The 15,932-nt window shown below is 40.3% G+C and overlaps 1 protein-coding gene across 1 annotated transcript in view; it reads left to right on the top strand.

The window, feature by feature from the left end:
• Positions 1,746–15,932, top strand: part of REC114 (REC114 meiotic recombination protein) — a 108,998-nt gene continuing 94,811 nt past the window's right edge. The window contains exon 1 of the mRNA XM_018054665.1: positions 1,746–1,905. Coding sequence (XP_017910154.1) covers positions 1,747–1,905 — 159 coding nt within the window. The 5' untranslated portion in view covers position 1,746. The remainder of the gene's footprint in view (positions 1,906–15,932) is intronic.

Here is a 15,932-nt window from a genome sequence, read left to right as displayed (position 1 = left end):
TTTTCCATACTCTTCACCATCTACCAAGTAAAATCACTCTGCTTAGCTGCTGTTCAGTGCTTTTCTGCCTAACTCATCTTTGCGGCCTCATCTTCCTTGAAACCCCTTGCATTCTGGCTGGTTACGTCACTATCTTCATCTCTGCAACTTTGCTCTTGAACTTGCCCTCCACCTGGAATACCAGTTTCATCCATTTTCCCTTGGGATGCTTTTACTGACCTTTCAAGTTGGGACTGAAATGCCACTGCCATTCCAGATTGTAGAGTTTTACATTACCTGAATGCTTAAAGCACCTTTCACTGGGCATTAACGTCAAATATAGTGTACCTCTCTTTGTCTTCTTTATTAGATCCTAAGGTCCTAGAAGGCTAGATTCATGCCTAACGTATTTCCGTAACCCCCGTAGTTACTAACATAGCTGTATACTGTAGACATTTAAAGGTGTTTTGTTGAGTGAATAAATGACCATTTCTCCAACCATGGCCTATGCATTTAATACCCTTTTAAATGCATGGTTTTAATTTTTTTTTTTTTTGCATTTTAACTTTATGTATTGGATTAACACAGCTTCCATCTTCCATACACGATGCTTCCAATTTGACGCAGCCTGCTGCTGCTGCTGCTAAGTCGCATCAGTCCTGTCCGATTCCGTTTGACCCCATAGACGGAAGCCCATCAGGCTCCCCCGTCACTGGGATTCTCCAGGCAAGAACACTGGAGTGGGTTGCCATTTCCTTCTCCAATGCATGAAAGTGAAAAGTGAAAGAGAAGTCGCTCAGTCATGTCCTACTCTTAGCGACGCCATGGACTGTAGCCTACCAGGCTCCTCTGTCCATGGGATTTTCCAGGCAAGAGTACTGGAGTGGGATGCCAGTGCCTTCTCCGGACCCAGCCTGCATAGATACCCAAATTCTTTGCAAGTGGGGTGGACTCAAGGAGAGATTGCATAGTCCACAGTTCTTCACCGGCTGCACAAATTGCTCCTACTCTCAGGACATTATTTTGCATCTCCATCTATTCCATGAGGGTAATAATCTCTGTTTTGCTTTAATTTACCACAAGGTTCTTGAGAGAACAAATAACAGATGTAGAAGTGCTTTGTTGATTATAAATCATTCAGACCTGTTACTGAGTTGCACCTGCTGTTTGAGCCTCCCCTTTCATCGTTGGCAACATCCCACCCATTTGCTCCTCTCTTTTAAAGAGAACTGGACCGTCTGGAGGGAATATGTCTAGGGGCCGCAGGAATATGGGTTTCCTGACTGGTAGGTGGAATTGGGGCTATGTTTTGGTGGGGTTGAGGTGGGCAGGGCGGTGTCATCTGAAAGTTTGCTGTGAAAAAGGAAACCACCCTTGTCCACATAGCGCACAGAGCTAGCCTAGTCCCAGTGTGTAGAAATCACAAGCCCAGTTATCAGAAAGGTCTCAGAGCGGCAAAAGATGTCCTGGGCTGCTTGACAGAAGTTGAGGGCCAACTACCATTTATAAGCGTCACAGTTCCACTTCAAGGTGGAAGTTACCACCACTTTGCCCTCCACGATGAGAAGATGCTCAAGGTCCAGAGCTACGCCCTTAACCAGAGGACAACCCCGACTCCCCATCCGCCCCACCCCCACACGAGTCTCTGGGGCTTGTCCATTGGCTTCCACTCTGGGGGAGGGTGGGACTTGGGTCAATTCGCTTTCTGATTGGTTAGCTGCACCGATTGACAGGCGTGCTGCGGCTGCCCAAGCCAGGAAGAGAAACATGGCGGAGGCGGGAAAAGAGCACGCAGGTCTCGGGTTACCAGTAGGAGACGCGGCACAGTGGCCTCTGCAGCGGTATGGCCGCTTCATGCCCTCAGGCACTGGGGAACCGCCTGGGCCTGGCCAGGAAGCTGGGATGGCTTCTTCCTCGAACTGGAAGGTGAGGCCTGAGGGCGGGAAGGGTTGGGAGGCTCTCACCCGGCGCAGGGAAAGAGGAACGACTGCAGCCTGGTTCCTGAGGCACTGTGTCTCCTCCATTGGCAGGTGGATTCTTAACGACTGAGCCACCTAGGAAGCCCCTACCTAGTTTCAGTTCCGTTCAGTTCAGTCGCTCAGTCGTGTCCGACGCTTTGCAACCCTATGAATCACAGCACGCCAGGCCTCCCTGTCCATCACCAACTTCCGGAGTTCACTCAGACTCACGTCCATCGAGTCTGTGATGCCATCCAGCCATCTCATCCTCTGTCGTCCCCTTCTCCTCCTGCCCCCAATCCCTCCCAGCATCAGAGTCTTTTCCAATGAGTCAACTCTTCACATGAGGTGGCGAAAGTACTGGAGTTTCAGCTTTAGCATCGTTCCTTCCAAGGAAATCCCAGGGCTGATCTCCTGCAGGATGGACTGGTTGGATCTCCTTGCAGTCCAAGGGACTCTCAAGAGTCTTCTCCAACACCACATTTCAAAAGCATCAATTCTTCGGCACTCAGCCTTCTTCACAGTCCAACTCTCACATCCATACATGACCACAGGAAAAACCATAGCCTTGACTAGACGGACCTTAGTCAGCAAAGTAATATCTCTGCTTTTGAATATACTATCTAGGTTGGTCATAACTTTCCTTCCAAGGAGTAAGCATCTTTTAATTTCATGGCTGCAGTCACCATCTGCAGTGATTTTGGAGCCCCCCAAAATGAAGTCTGACACTGTTTCCACTGTTTCCCCATCTATTTCCCATGAAGTGATGGGACCGGATGCCATGATCTTTGTTTTCTGAATGTTGAGCTTTAAGCCAACTTTTTCACTCTCCTCTTTCACTTTTATCAAGAGGCTTTTTAATTCCTCTTCACTTTCTGCCATAAGGGTGGTGTCATCTGCATATCTGAGGTTATTGATATTTCTCCTGGCAATCTTGATTCCACCTTGTGTTTCTTCCAGCCCAGCATTTCTCATGATGTACTCTGCATAGAAGTTAAATAAGCAGGGTGACAATATACAGCCTTGATGTACTCCTTTTCCTATTTGGAACCAGTCTGTTCCATGTCCAGTTCTAACTGTTGCTTCCTGACCTGCATACAGATTTCTCAAGAGGCAGGTCAGGTGGTCTGGTATTCCCATCTCTTTAAGAATTTTCCACAGTTTCTTGTGATCCACACAGTCAAAGGCTTTGGCATAGTCAATAAAGCAGAAATTACCTGTTTACCTTATCTTAAATTAGAGATAGTAATGGTACCCACTGGGTAGTATGGTTGTGAGCTCTAGGTTAATATATATATATAAATCACTGAAACAGTGCCTCGTATAAAGTTATATAAGTGTTTACCGATATTATCATTATTGTTTTAGTTTGTCCTGGTGATATGTTTTAATGCAATGGGTTGATGATCATTCATTTCCTTTTGGTCTGGTTTCACCATTGGATGTGGACCCTGGGGTTTTGGATTGTGCATGTGTATGTATGTTGATATGATTTCGGCAGCAGTGAGTAGGAGAAAAATAAAAGAGAATGAAAATTTCAGGTGGAGGATACAACATGTGCAAAGGCCCTGCACCTGTACAACCTCAGAGAGTGTAATGTACAGACAAATAAGTCTGGTGCTTAGACAACAAGGGGTCAGATAACACGGGATGAGGTTGTCTAGAGAGGTAGGCAGGTACCTTATGAACAATGTCCTAAAACCAATAGGAAGTCACTAAAGGATGTTAAGTTGGAGCATTTTCTTCTTTGAAAGATCACTCTGGTTGAAGAGTGGAGACAGAATTGGAGACGAATACAAGTAGAGTTCAGAAGATTCCCCTGGAGAAGGGATAGGTTACCCATTCCAGTATTCTTGGGCTTCCCTGGTGGCTCAGATGGTAAAGAATCCACCTGCAATGCGGGAGACCTGGGTTTGATCCCTGGGTTGGGAAGATCCCCTTGAGGAGAACATGGCAACCCTCTCTAGAATTCTTGCCTGGAGAATCCCCATGGACAGAGGAGCCTGGTGGACTACAGTTCATGGGGTCTCAGAGTTGGACATGACTTAGCAACTAAGTAACAACAACAGGTAGAGTCAGGAGGATCACTTAAAATGCTTTTGCAGTGTGGTGGGCAATAGCTGATAATGACTTAGGAGGGCAAGGGTGGGAGGATAGGGAGGGAGAATGGCAGCAGAGATGGGGAGGCCAGGCGTGTTAAAGCTATGTTTTGGAGGCCAAAATGACAGGACTTGGAGATTGACTGGATATGAGTGGTGAGAATAAAGAGCTCCTGGGTTTCTGGCAGGAGCGACTGGGAAACATTGGAGGAAGAACAGTGAAGGAAAGATCCAAGACTTCAGTTTCAGATGTATTGGGTTTAAATGCATTTATGCAGCATCCAAGTGGAGCTATTGAATGGAAAAACATCTGGGCTGGAGATGTAAATGTGTCATCAACATGAAGGTGACATTTATAGTTAAGAGATGATACAAGATTTCAGGACCAAGCTTCAAGGTGGGTATAACAGGACAAGTAGAGGGAACTGAGTCCCTAAAGCAGATTGCCAAGGGTCAGAGAGTTGGGAGATACCAGGAAAAGGCAGATCCATCAAAGCTACAAAAGATTATTACAAGAGGGAGAGAACAATTAACTTTGTTGAATGATGCTGCAGAGTGAAGAGTAATGATGACTAAGGTGTGTCCATTGGATTTAGCAACATGAAGATCCTTAATGGTTTTTACCAAGAGAAGTTTCAGTAGAATGAAGGGGGTGGAAGCCAGATAGGGGTGGCTTGAAGAGTAACTGGTAAGTGAGAAAGTGTGACCAATGTGTGTGGACAGTTCTTCTGAGAGATTTGGCTGTAAATGTGAGTGGAGATGGGGCATAATTAATTGTTCACCAATTTCTAGACTATTAGAGCTAAGACCATTAAAAAAAGCACTAAATACTTAGTTGTATTCTGTAGAGCACATCCTGAGAAATTGTAGTAGTTGTTGTTCAGTCACTAAGTCGTGTCTGACTCTTCATAACCTCATGGACTGTAGCACTCCAGGCTCCTTTGTCCTCCACCTTCTCCCGGAGTTTGCTCAGATTCATGTCGCTGAGTTGGTGATGCTATCTAACCATCTCATCCTCTGCCCCCCACCACCACCCTTTTCCTTTTGCCTTCAGTCTTTCCCAGCATCAGGGTCTTTTCTTCCAGCATATCTTTTTGCCTTTAATACTGTCTGTGGGGTTCTCCAGGCAAGAATACTGGAATGGGTTGCCTTTTCCTCCTCCAGTGAACCATGTTTTGTCAGTACTCATTATGACCTGTTTGTCTTGGGTGGTCCTGCGGGGCATGGCTCATATCTTCATTGAGTTATGGAAGCCACTTTTCCATAACAAAGCTGTGATCCATGAAGGGGAAGTTGTAGTATAGCTTGCAAATGCAAAATTGAATGAATAACGTTAAATCAAAGAATCACTAATCTATAATAGGATCTTGAAAGAATGGAAACATTTGAGGACATAATTAATTGTTGAAATTGTCCAACAGGTTCCTTAATACCGTCTCTTCACACCCTTATAATTCTTTCTCCTCAAGCATCTTTGTTGGGTGCACAGCCTCAGATGCAACTGGGTAACTATTAGACTCCTATCTTGCAACCTGGAGGTCAGGGACATTAGACCATTCTAAGGAGTTATTACATTTCTTTCCTCTTCTTTGCAAGGCTCTTCATAATTGCTTATAAGGAGCAGCACTTTTCAACAGTTTTCAAATGTTTGGCATAAAGCCACAGCTACAGTGACAAGAGATGAGGTTTGCTTTTGCAGTGCTTTTGAAAACTGAACATTTGTACTTTCCTTTGAATCTGTGCCGAACCATCCTACCTGCTGTGATCAGTTTCAGCCTAGGTCTGTCATTTTGGGAGGGAAAAACGAAAGAGAAAACAAGATCTGTTCTATTTTATGTGTTCTGTGCCTATTGTGCCATAGTAATGATAAAAGATGAGGCATCTAAAGTACTTCACTAAGTCCCATGTGAATTTCTTATTTTAAAAATGTGGTACCTGCAGTAAGAAAAAAAAAATGTGTTTTAGGTAAAACATAAAAATATATTATTTTGGAGAATAGAGTCATTCTAGTCTTTTTTTCTCTAGGGGACTTTTTAAGTTCAACCTTGGTTGAATCTTTTGAGTTTTTTCATTTTTTCCTAAAATTGTGGGGAGAATCTGATTTCCTGCTACTGTTCTATATAGTTGTTTAATGACAAAGGAGACTTTCATCACAATGGGCACAATGCTAAGGCAAAAATGTTGATTAAGAGAAAAAAATGAATAGTACAACAAGTTTAGTACTTCTAAGACTTGGAGTCATGGTTGAGAGGTAAGGTCAAGTCTGAGGTATCTTATATATAGACTATGGAATGTATATGTATATTGATTTATTTGTCTGAATTGAATTATTTTTATGAAAAGTTACTATCTGTAGATAAGTTAACCACAGTTTGGAAGCAAATAAACTTTTTTTTAAATTGAAGGATAATTGCTTTACAGAATTTTGTTGTTTTCTGTCAAACCTCAAACATGAATCAGCCATAGATATACATATACCCTCTCCCTTTTGCACCTCCCTCCCCATTCCACCCCTCTAGGTTGATTCAGAGCCCCTGTTTGACTTTCCTGAGCCATACAGCAAATTCCTATTGGCTCTCTGTTTTCATATGGTAATATAAGTTTCCATGTTATTCTTTCCATATATCTCACCCTCACCTCCCCTCTCCCCATGTCCATAAGTCTATTCTCTGTCTGTTTCTCCATTGCTGCCCTGTAAATAAATTATTCAGTACCATTTTTCTAGATTCTGTATATGTGCATTAGAATATGATATTTCTCTTTCTCTTTCTGATTCACTTCACTCTGTTTAATAGGTTCTAGGTTCATCCACCTCATCAGAACTGACTCAAATGCGTTCCTTTTTATGGCTGAAGAGTATTCCATTGTGAATATGTACCACAACTTCTTTATCCATTCATCTGTTGATGGGCCTCTTCTTGCTTCCATGTTCTAGCTATTGTAAACAGTGCTGCATGAACAATGTGATACATGTGTCTTTTTCAATCCTGGTTTCCTCAGGGTATATGCCTAGGAGTGGGATTGCTGGGTCATATGGTGGTTTTATGGAGAAGGCAATGGCAACACTCCAGTACTCTTGCCTGGAAAATCTCATGGACGGAGGAGCCTGGTAGGCTGCAGTCCATGGGATCGCTGAGGGTTGGACACGACTGAGCGACTTCACTTTGACTTTTCACTTTCATGCATTGGAGAAGGAAATGGCAATCCACTCCAGTGTTCTTGCCTGGAGAATCCCAGGGACAGGGTAGCCTGGTGGGCTGCCGTCTATGGGGTCGCACAGAGTTGGACACAACTGAAGTGACTTAGCAGCATGGTGGCTTTATTCCTAGTTTTTTAAGGAATCTCTATACTGCCTTCCATAGTGGCTGCATCAATTTACATTCCCACTGACAATGCAAGAGTGCAAATAAACTTTTTGTAATACTGCGAAAAAAGTGAAAAAAAATCAACACTTTAGAGACTTACTTGGTGGACCAGTGGCTAAGTCTCCAGGCTCCAATGCAGGGGGCCCAGGTTCAACCCATGGTCAGAGAACTAGCTCTCACATGCTGCAACTAAGAGTTCCATGCCAAAGATTGAAGATTCTGCATGCCATAACTAAGACCCAGTCCAGTTAAATAAGTAAATATTTAAAAAATCAACAGTTTAGGACTGTGCTACTCAGATGTCAGTGTGCATATCCATCATTTTGTAAATCCTGACTTAGTAGGTCTGGTGTGGGCAGTGAAATTCTGTAGTTCTAACAAACTTCCAGTTGATACGGGCTATTGGTTCAAGGACCATACTTTGCAGAGCAGGAGTTTAGAAGACCTTGAATAAAATGGCAACCCTATAGTAAAATTAATAAAAATGAATTTGTGGGGTTATGAGGTAAGGCAATAAGATTAATAATGAATATGCAAATGTTTTATTAATAGGGTTAATATTTAAACCATCTGTCATTTAAGTGGAATGAGCAAATGAAATATGTCTTGAACTTGATTTTAATTCCTTACATCTGTTAGCCCAGCCTTTCTGAAAGAATTATCATAAATAATAACAGATTGGTCCGTTTTATGTATTTTATGGTTGAATGTAATTTAGTCTACTAATTTGAGAATAATTTTGAAAGGTGATGTTAATTGCAAGTTGCTTTTAAATTAAAGTTATACCACATTTTCCACACTCCAAGGATTTCTCAGACATGCCCTAATTGGTTGAACCTGACACCGTCTTTTTTCCTTTCAAAAGGGGGAAAAATCCTTTAGTTTTTATAGAAGGAACTTAAAATAATTGCCCTACTTAGAAGTTAACAAGAAATAGAAAATGAAGTTTGTACTTAAAATGAACTTTTAAATGCAGATTCAACATGAGATATACTTTGGGTCCTCTTAACAGCATCCTTTGTTTCTTTGTATTTCATGTGCCTACATATTACCTAGCATATGATAGGTGCTCAGTAAATATTTGACTGTGTGGTAGCTTACTTTTCTTAAGATAGTGTGATAATTATGATGTGATGATTTAGTTGCACAGTTGCGCCTGACTCTTGTGACCCCATGGACTGTAGCCTGCCTGGTTCCTCTGTCCATGGAATTTTTTAGGCAAGAGTACTGGAGTGGGTTGCCATTTCCTTTTCCAGGGTATCTTCCAGACCCAGGATCGAACCTGGATCTCCTACGTTGCTGATGGTCTCCTGCGTTGCAGGCAGATTCTTTACCGACTGATCTACCCGAGAAGATATTTCTACTATGATGTGATAGCTACTATTTATTGTTTCAAAATTATTTTTGAAAATAGTGAACTAGTAGTTCTTCTTTGCCTACCTGGTAATTTTTGATTGGACGCCTGATGTGAATTTTGTCCTATTGGGTGCAGGATATTTTTGGATTCCTATAAATACTCTTGAGCTTTTTGCTAGGATAAGTTATTTGGAAGCAGTGTGATCCTTTCAAGTCTTGCTTTTGAGCTTTGTCAGGTGTGACCAGAGCAGCATTTGATCTGGAGATTTTTTTTTTTTTTCCCCTCCTGAGGTGAAATTCTTCAACATACATGCTCTACCCAATATCCTTACATTGTGAGGTTTCTCTCTCTGGCTGATAAGAACAGACCCTATTCCCTGCTCTGTGTGAGCACTCAGGATTGTTCCCAAACTCCTTTCAGGTGGTTCTTTGCCCAGGCTCTGGGCATTTGCTCCCACATGTGTATATGCTGAAGATTTGAGGAGGGGTCTCTCTTGGTGTGGCGCTCTACTCTCCGAATCCCAGCTTGCAAACTCACCCTGGCCTTCCTGGACTTGAGACTCCGTCCCCTCCACTTAGGGACAGCTAGCAAGGCTCTGCCTGTGCTCCTTCTTGTAGTTTGGCCTGGAAACTTTCTCCAAGAAGTATTCTAGGTCAATGGTAAGACTCACTTCCTTTTTTCTGTTATTTCTCAGGAATCATGTCCTTTATTACTTGATATCCAGTGTCCTAAAAACTGTTGTTTCCTCTTGCAGCTTTGTAGTTGTTTCGGGCAGGAAGGCAGATGGTCCCTGTTATATACAATAGTTTGACCAGAAGTGCACATCCATAGTGGGCCATCTGATTCAGCCCCATTTTGTCATTTTCCAATTCAGTTCATCAGTTCAACAAAAATTACTGAATTATCTACCGGGTACTTGTCATTTACTTGGGCACTAGAGAAGCTATGGAACTATCCTTGAGTTGCATCACAGTCTTCAGATATTGGGGCACTTGAGTACAGGATTACAAGTAGGGTCTGGTCGCTGAAGTGGTGTTTCTCAAGGTGCAGTGGGCAGACTGTTTTCACCGGTCCCTTGAGGTGCTGGTTGAAGATGCAGATCCATGGTTCCTGCACTAGGCCTAATGAAGCAAAATCTCTGAGGATGGCTCTCTAAGTGATTCTTATGTACTGCAGTCTGTCTTCATGCCCCACTTCTGAAGGAAAGGTGAGGGAGAGGGAACAGTTGATAAAGTAATACTGATATTGTTTAATGATTTATAATTTATGTAGTAATTTCATAAACCTCTTCCCACCAGTTCTCACATTTAAGATCTCTATTTAAATCTTATTACCCTGTTATACACAAGACGCTGAGCTGGGCTAGGTTAAATAGCTTGCCAAAGGTTTACAAAGGAGTGGAAGAACTGCTTCTAAAACTCTTGCCTTCTTTAAGCCATTCTGCTGTGCACTGCTGCTTCCTCCAGTGGTACCTCCTTTTATGAAGATGTACAGGGGTCATCAAGAATTATTATTCTTTGATGTAGGTTGCTTTTTTTAAAAGTTGACAGATTATGTTGTTTTATTAGTTAGTATTAAGATTGGCTGTGAATAACAGAAAACGCAAAATAACAATGGATTAAATAAAATGAAAGTTTGTTATTTACATAACAGCACAGGGCTGGTATGATACTCCGCAGTGTCAGGAAATGAGAATCCTTCTATTTTGTTCTCTGCCATGCATGGCTGTGGTCTCATAGTCCACAATAGAACTGATGTTCTGTATGGCCTGGTGGAGGAAGGGATGAGGAAGTAGACAAAGGGTTCATACCTGCTGTCCCGTATGGCCTGGTGGAGGAAGGGATGAGGAAGTAGACAAAGGGTTCATACCTGCTGTCCCGTAAGGAAGTTTCTGGTTAGTTGCTGCATGAACTTAGACCTATGGCTGTCTTAACTATATGAACAGCTGGCTTATGTAGTCTGAATTCCATGAGATCATGTGTCCATCTGAAAATCAGGGGCTCTCTTAGCATATAAGGAAGAAAATGGTTATTGGAAAACAACTGGAAGTCTCAGCTAAGAAATGACAACTTCTTCCTGGTTGGAACTCAAAAAGCATTTCTAATAACAACAGCAACAAGCAAAAAAAACTTATTTAGTACATAATTACTGTATGTCAGTATCTATAAAGGTGATTGGCAGACACCTTCCAAATCTTTATTGAATCAAGGAATCAAGGTCAGGTATTCTGGTAAATATCTGATTTTGCATTATATCATTTAAGCTTCTGATGACCCTATAAGGTAGTTATTACTGTTTGTATTTTATAGATGAGGAAGTAAGTGTACTTGAAAGTTGCAAAACAAGGATTTGATCCTAAATCTTTCTATTCCAGATAGTGCCTTTTTAAAAAGTAGTAGTCATTAGTGGTGTTCACCAGATTATACTAAGATTGCATATCCCTGGTCTCTTTGAAGTTGTGTGTCATGTGAGTGCTTTTGACCAGTGAAAGGTGAGCAGATGAGCAGAAGGTGCCTATGGAATGTGCAGGAGCTTTAAGAGCCAGTGGATGATTCATCATCATCTTTCTTTTTGCTACAGTATGGCAAGTATTGGCTGCCCTGTCAGGGTAAGTCCTCTAGCGAGAATGATAGGTAGTGTGGGGTAAGGCGGGAAGACAGGTAGGAGAAGGATGCATGGGTAGTGTGAGTGAGAAATAAAACCTTTTCTTTGGGGAGTTGTTAATTTCTACAGCACAATGTAGCCTACATCTGACTGATACAGAAATAATTTTTATAATTGTGGTTGTTTAATTGAATTGTATGTCACATACAGCATACATTGTAGATTGCTTAGGCTTTTGTGGAAGGATCTTCTAACAGATGTTCTAATATTTTTTTTTCTTTTGACAAAATCATCACTTGTTCCAAAGTACCAGATTATAAATTCATATTCCCAACTCTATTCTCCTTAAAAAACAAAAAGTTAATTTGATTGTGTAACAGACGTAGTTTTCATAGAGGCTATGGCTTGTTCGCAAACATGATTTAAGGTAGAATTTATCTAGGCAAATATTTTGAAGAATATTTTTTCAGTTTAGTGGTTGAAGACGTCTCAGAAGTTATAGTTTAAAATGAGGTCCGAGAAAATAAAAAATCATTTATATTTAGGATTTGTTCCCTGCCTGCTATGTGCCGGATACTGTTCAGGGCTCTGTTTAGCGATGATTAAGGCATCACCATTGGAAGATCTGACTTCCCTGGTGGCTCAGATGGTAAAGCATCTGTCTACAATGTGGGAGACCTGGGTTTGATCCCTGGGTTGGGAAGATCCCCTGGAGAAGGAAATGGCAATCCACTCCAGGACTATTGCCTGGAAAATCCCATGGACAGAGGAGCCTGGTAGGCTACAGTCCATGGGGTCGCAAAGAGTCAGACACAACTGAGCGACTTCACTTCATTGGAAGATCTAGCCAGTTAAGCTCAAGTACCTGCTTATTTGGAATATAGGGTGCTTTTCACCTAAAAATGACAGTATGGCATCTGAGAAATAAACTGTTTCTTTACCTCAGATTAAAAACAGTTTGGATATTGGAACTGTTGTAGCTGTGAATGAACCTTGTTAGTGAATAAATAGAAGATAATGACTATGAAGATAGCGAGGCAGGTGCAGAGACCTAGGAAAGGTGTGCCAGCGGGAGATGCTGCTTTCTGGTGTGCTGCTGCCAAAGTTGCTTCGGTCGTATCCAGCTCTTTGCAGCCCTATGGACCATAGCCCACCTGTCTGTGGGATTCTCCAGGCAAGAACACCGGAATGGATTGCCATTCCCTCCTCCAGAGGATCTTCCCGACCCAGGGATGGAACCTGCGTCTCTCACTAGCGCCTCCTGGGAAACCCTACTTTCTAGTATAATTGATGATTTTTATAGTATTTATTAGTTTGGGAGATTTTCAAGGATTTCTAAATGTATTGGAGAAATGTCCTATAATTGTGTTTTATAGAAAGACCAATAACCAGAGGGACCTTGATTAGTAATCAGGACATAAAGATCTTATTGCTCTGTTGGAAGGTAGGTATTTGAGTAAATATATTCCACTTATGGCTAGTAATCAAGGTGAACAAGTTAACTTCAATAGCTAGGTTTAAAAGCACTTGAAAATTTTACAGTCATTAATTTTATTGCATATATGTGGTAGAAAGAAGGGGAATCACATCTCTTGCTCTAATGCATGAGATCATATTTTTAGATTCTAAAGAAAAAACAAATTCCCCAGGTATATTTTTTTGGTTTGGGTGTTATGCTGTTAATAATTGTGTGTGTTTTTGTTATTGTTAACACTTTGCATTTCTGTGAAACATCAAAACCAAAATACTGAATTTTATAGTTTGGTAATGGGTGTGTAGCAGGACCACTTTAATTAGCAACAAACCCTACAAGTTTGTTGAAATAATTTATGAGGCTCTTTAGCTACGAAGAGTGAGTCTGCTTAACAGTTTCACACATTTCTATACTTTATGATGCATAAATCAGCAGTTTGGGCCAGTGTAGCCTTTCATGTAAATATAATTTAAGTACATTTGAAGTACTTTCCTATGTTTTCATATATTTCTTTTAATCTTTTTGCTAGTTTTAGATTAGTCCTATAGTACATTCTTGCACAAATACATGAATTTAAAATAGAAGACTCTCTGATCATTTCACCAATATATTAATATAAGCTGTGCCTGAAAAGCCTGCCTGTGATAGGCACGCTCTGTATCTCAGTGTGTGCTACTGTGTTGATGGCAAAATACTGCATAGCCAGAGGTCAGGTTGATGTAAATCTTTCTTTTCCCAGTTTTATTGCGATATAACTGACATTTAACAGTGTATAAACTTAAGATGTACAAAATAATGATTTGATATATGTATATATTGTGAAATGATTGCCACAGTAAGTTTAGTTAACTTCCATCACCTCACATAGTGACACGTTTTTCCCTTGTGATGAGAACTGTAAAAATCTATATTAAAAAAAAACACAAATAAAAAATAAAAAGTAAAAATAAATAAATTTTTTAAATTAAAAAAAAATCTGTCAGCAACTTTCAAATACACAATACAGTATTGCTAGCTGTAGGCATGATGTTGTACATCTCCAGAGCTTATTTATCATGTAACTGGAAGTTTGTAACTTTTGACCACCCCTACCCATGTTGCTCACCACCCTCTTTTTTTTCACCAGTCTGTCCTGTTGTTGTGATTTTGTTTTTTTTCTTTTTTAATTCCACTGTGATATCATCCAGTATTTGTCTTTCTCTGACTTATTTCACTTAGCATAATACTCTCAGGGTTCATTCATGATGTCACAAATGGCAGGATTTGTTTCCTTTTTTTTAATGGCCCAATAATGTTCTACTGTGTATGTGTGTATCCACACCATATTTTTTTAATCCATTCATCTGTTGGTGGACACTTAAACAATTAAATAATGCTGCAGTGAACCTGGGGGTACAGATACCTCTTTGAAATAGTGATTTTGTTTCCTTATGATGTGTTTCACACAGAAGTGGAGTTGCTAGACCACGTGGTAGTTCTACTTTTAACTTTTTTTTTTAGGAAGCTCAATACCATTTTCCATGGTGGCTGTCCCAGTTTACACTCCCACCAGCAGTGCACAAGGGTTCCCTTTCTCTACATCCTACCAGCACTTGTTACCTCTTTGTCTTTTTGATAATATTAATAGCCATTCTGACAAACAGGGGGTGATATCTTATTGTGTTTTAGATTTTATTTCTCTGATGGTTAGTGATGTTGAGCACCTGTATCTGTTGGACTTGAACTAGTTCTTTAGAAAAATGTTTTTTCAGGTCCTTTTCCCATTTTAAAATTGAATTAATTGCTTTTATGCTATTGATTGGTATGAACTCCTTGTATATTTTTAAATATTAGCCCCATGTAAGCTAGGTGGTGTGCAGATATTTTCATCCAGAGCTTGTCTTTTCATTTTGTTGGTCATTTTTTGATGTACAGAAGTTTGTTGGTGTGATGTAGTTTCAGTTGTTTATTTTTGCTTTTGTTGCTTGTGCTTTTTTTAATATCCAAAAAAAAAATCATTGCTGGGACCAATGTCAAGGAGCTTTTTCCCGTTGTTTTCTTCTAGAAGTTTTATGGTATCAGGTCTTACATTGAATTCTTTAACTCATTTTGAGTTAAATTTGTTAAATTTGTGAGTGATGTAAGATAGGGGTCTAGTTTCATTATTTTACATCTGAGTATCCAATTTTCCCAGTATCGTTTATTGAAGAGACTGTCTTCTCTCCATTGAGTATTCTTGGCTCCCTTGTCAAGTATTAGTTGATTTGTATATAAATGGGTTTATTTCTGGGTTCTCTATTGTGTTCCATTAGTTTATGTGTCTGTTTTTTTTTTCCTGTACCAAATACTGTTTTGATGTCCTAAATCTTAGGCCACTAGAAAGAGAAGATATGAATGTGATGTTCTGACACCTTAAAATGATCTTTTTCTGTGAAGACTTTATCATTAAAAATAGCTTTTTAAAAAATTTTCTGTTGTGCTAATGTGAACATTCCAGCAAAATGCTAAATTATCACCCATTAAAAATATTTCTCAAGAGCCATAAATAAGTAATTTTTTTTCTCAGATTCCTGGATTGTATTAGGCATTATAATATTTGGAATTTCTTGGATGGGTTAGGATACTTCATGTAGTACCCTACTACATGTAAGCTGAATGCTTTTCTTACCCTTGCTTCTGCTTAATCAACAAAAAATCCTTAGGTAAAACTTCTGATTATGCTTGAATTTCTTTAATAAAGGTAGATAGAAGAGTATAGTAGACTCACACATCCATATTAACAGCTTCAACAGTTACCAACTCATGGTCAGTCTAGCTTCATTGATATTCTTTCCATGTCCATCATGTTATTTTTAAAAATATTTACTTATTTATTTGACTGTACTTGGTGTTAGTTGCAGCACATGGGATCTAGTTCCCTGACCAGAGATGGAACCTGGGCCCTCTGTACTGGGAGCACAGAGTCTTAACCACTGGACCACCAGGGCAGTCCCCATTATGTTATTTTGAAGCACATCTCAGCCATCTTACCATTTCATCAAATATTTTAGTTTGTATCGCTAAAAGATAGAAACTTTAAAAACCCCACAATCATAATACCATTTTTTACTCTAAAAA

The sequence above is a fragment of the Capra hircus genome, chromosome 10 (genome assembly GCF_001704415.2).
Source record: "Capra hircus breed San Clemente chromosome 10, ASM170441v1, whole genome shotgun sequence".
Classification (NCBI taxonomy): domain Eukaryota; kingdom Metazoa; phylum Chordata; class Mammalia; order Artiodactyla; family Bovidae; genus Capra; species Capra hircus.
Note: the sequence above shows the minus strand (reverse complement) of the source record. Positions and strands in the feature narration are given on the sequence as shown.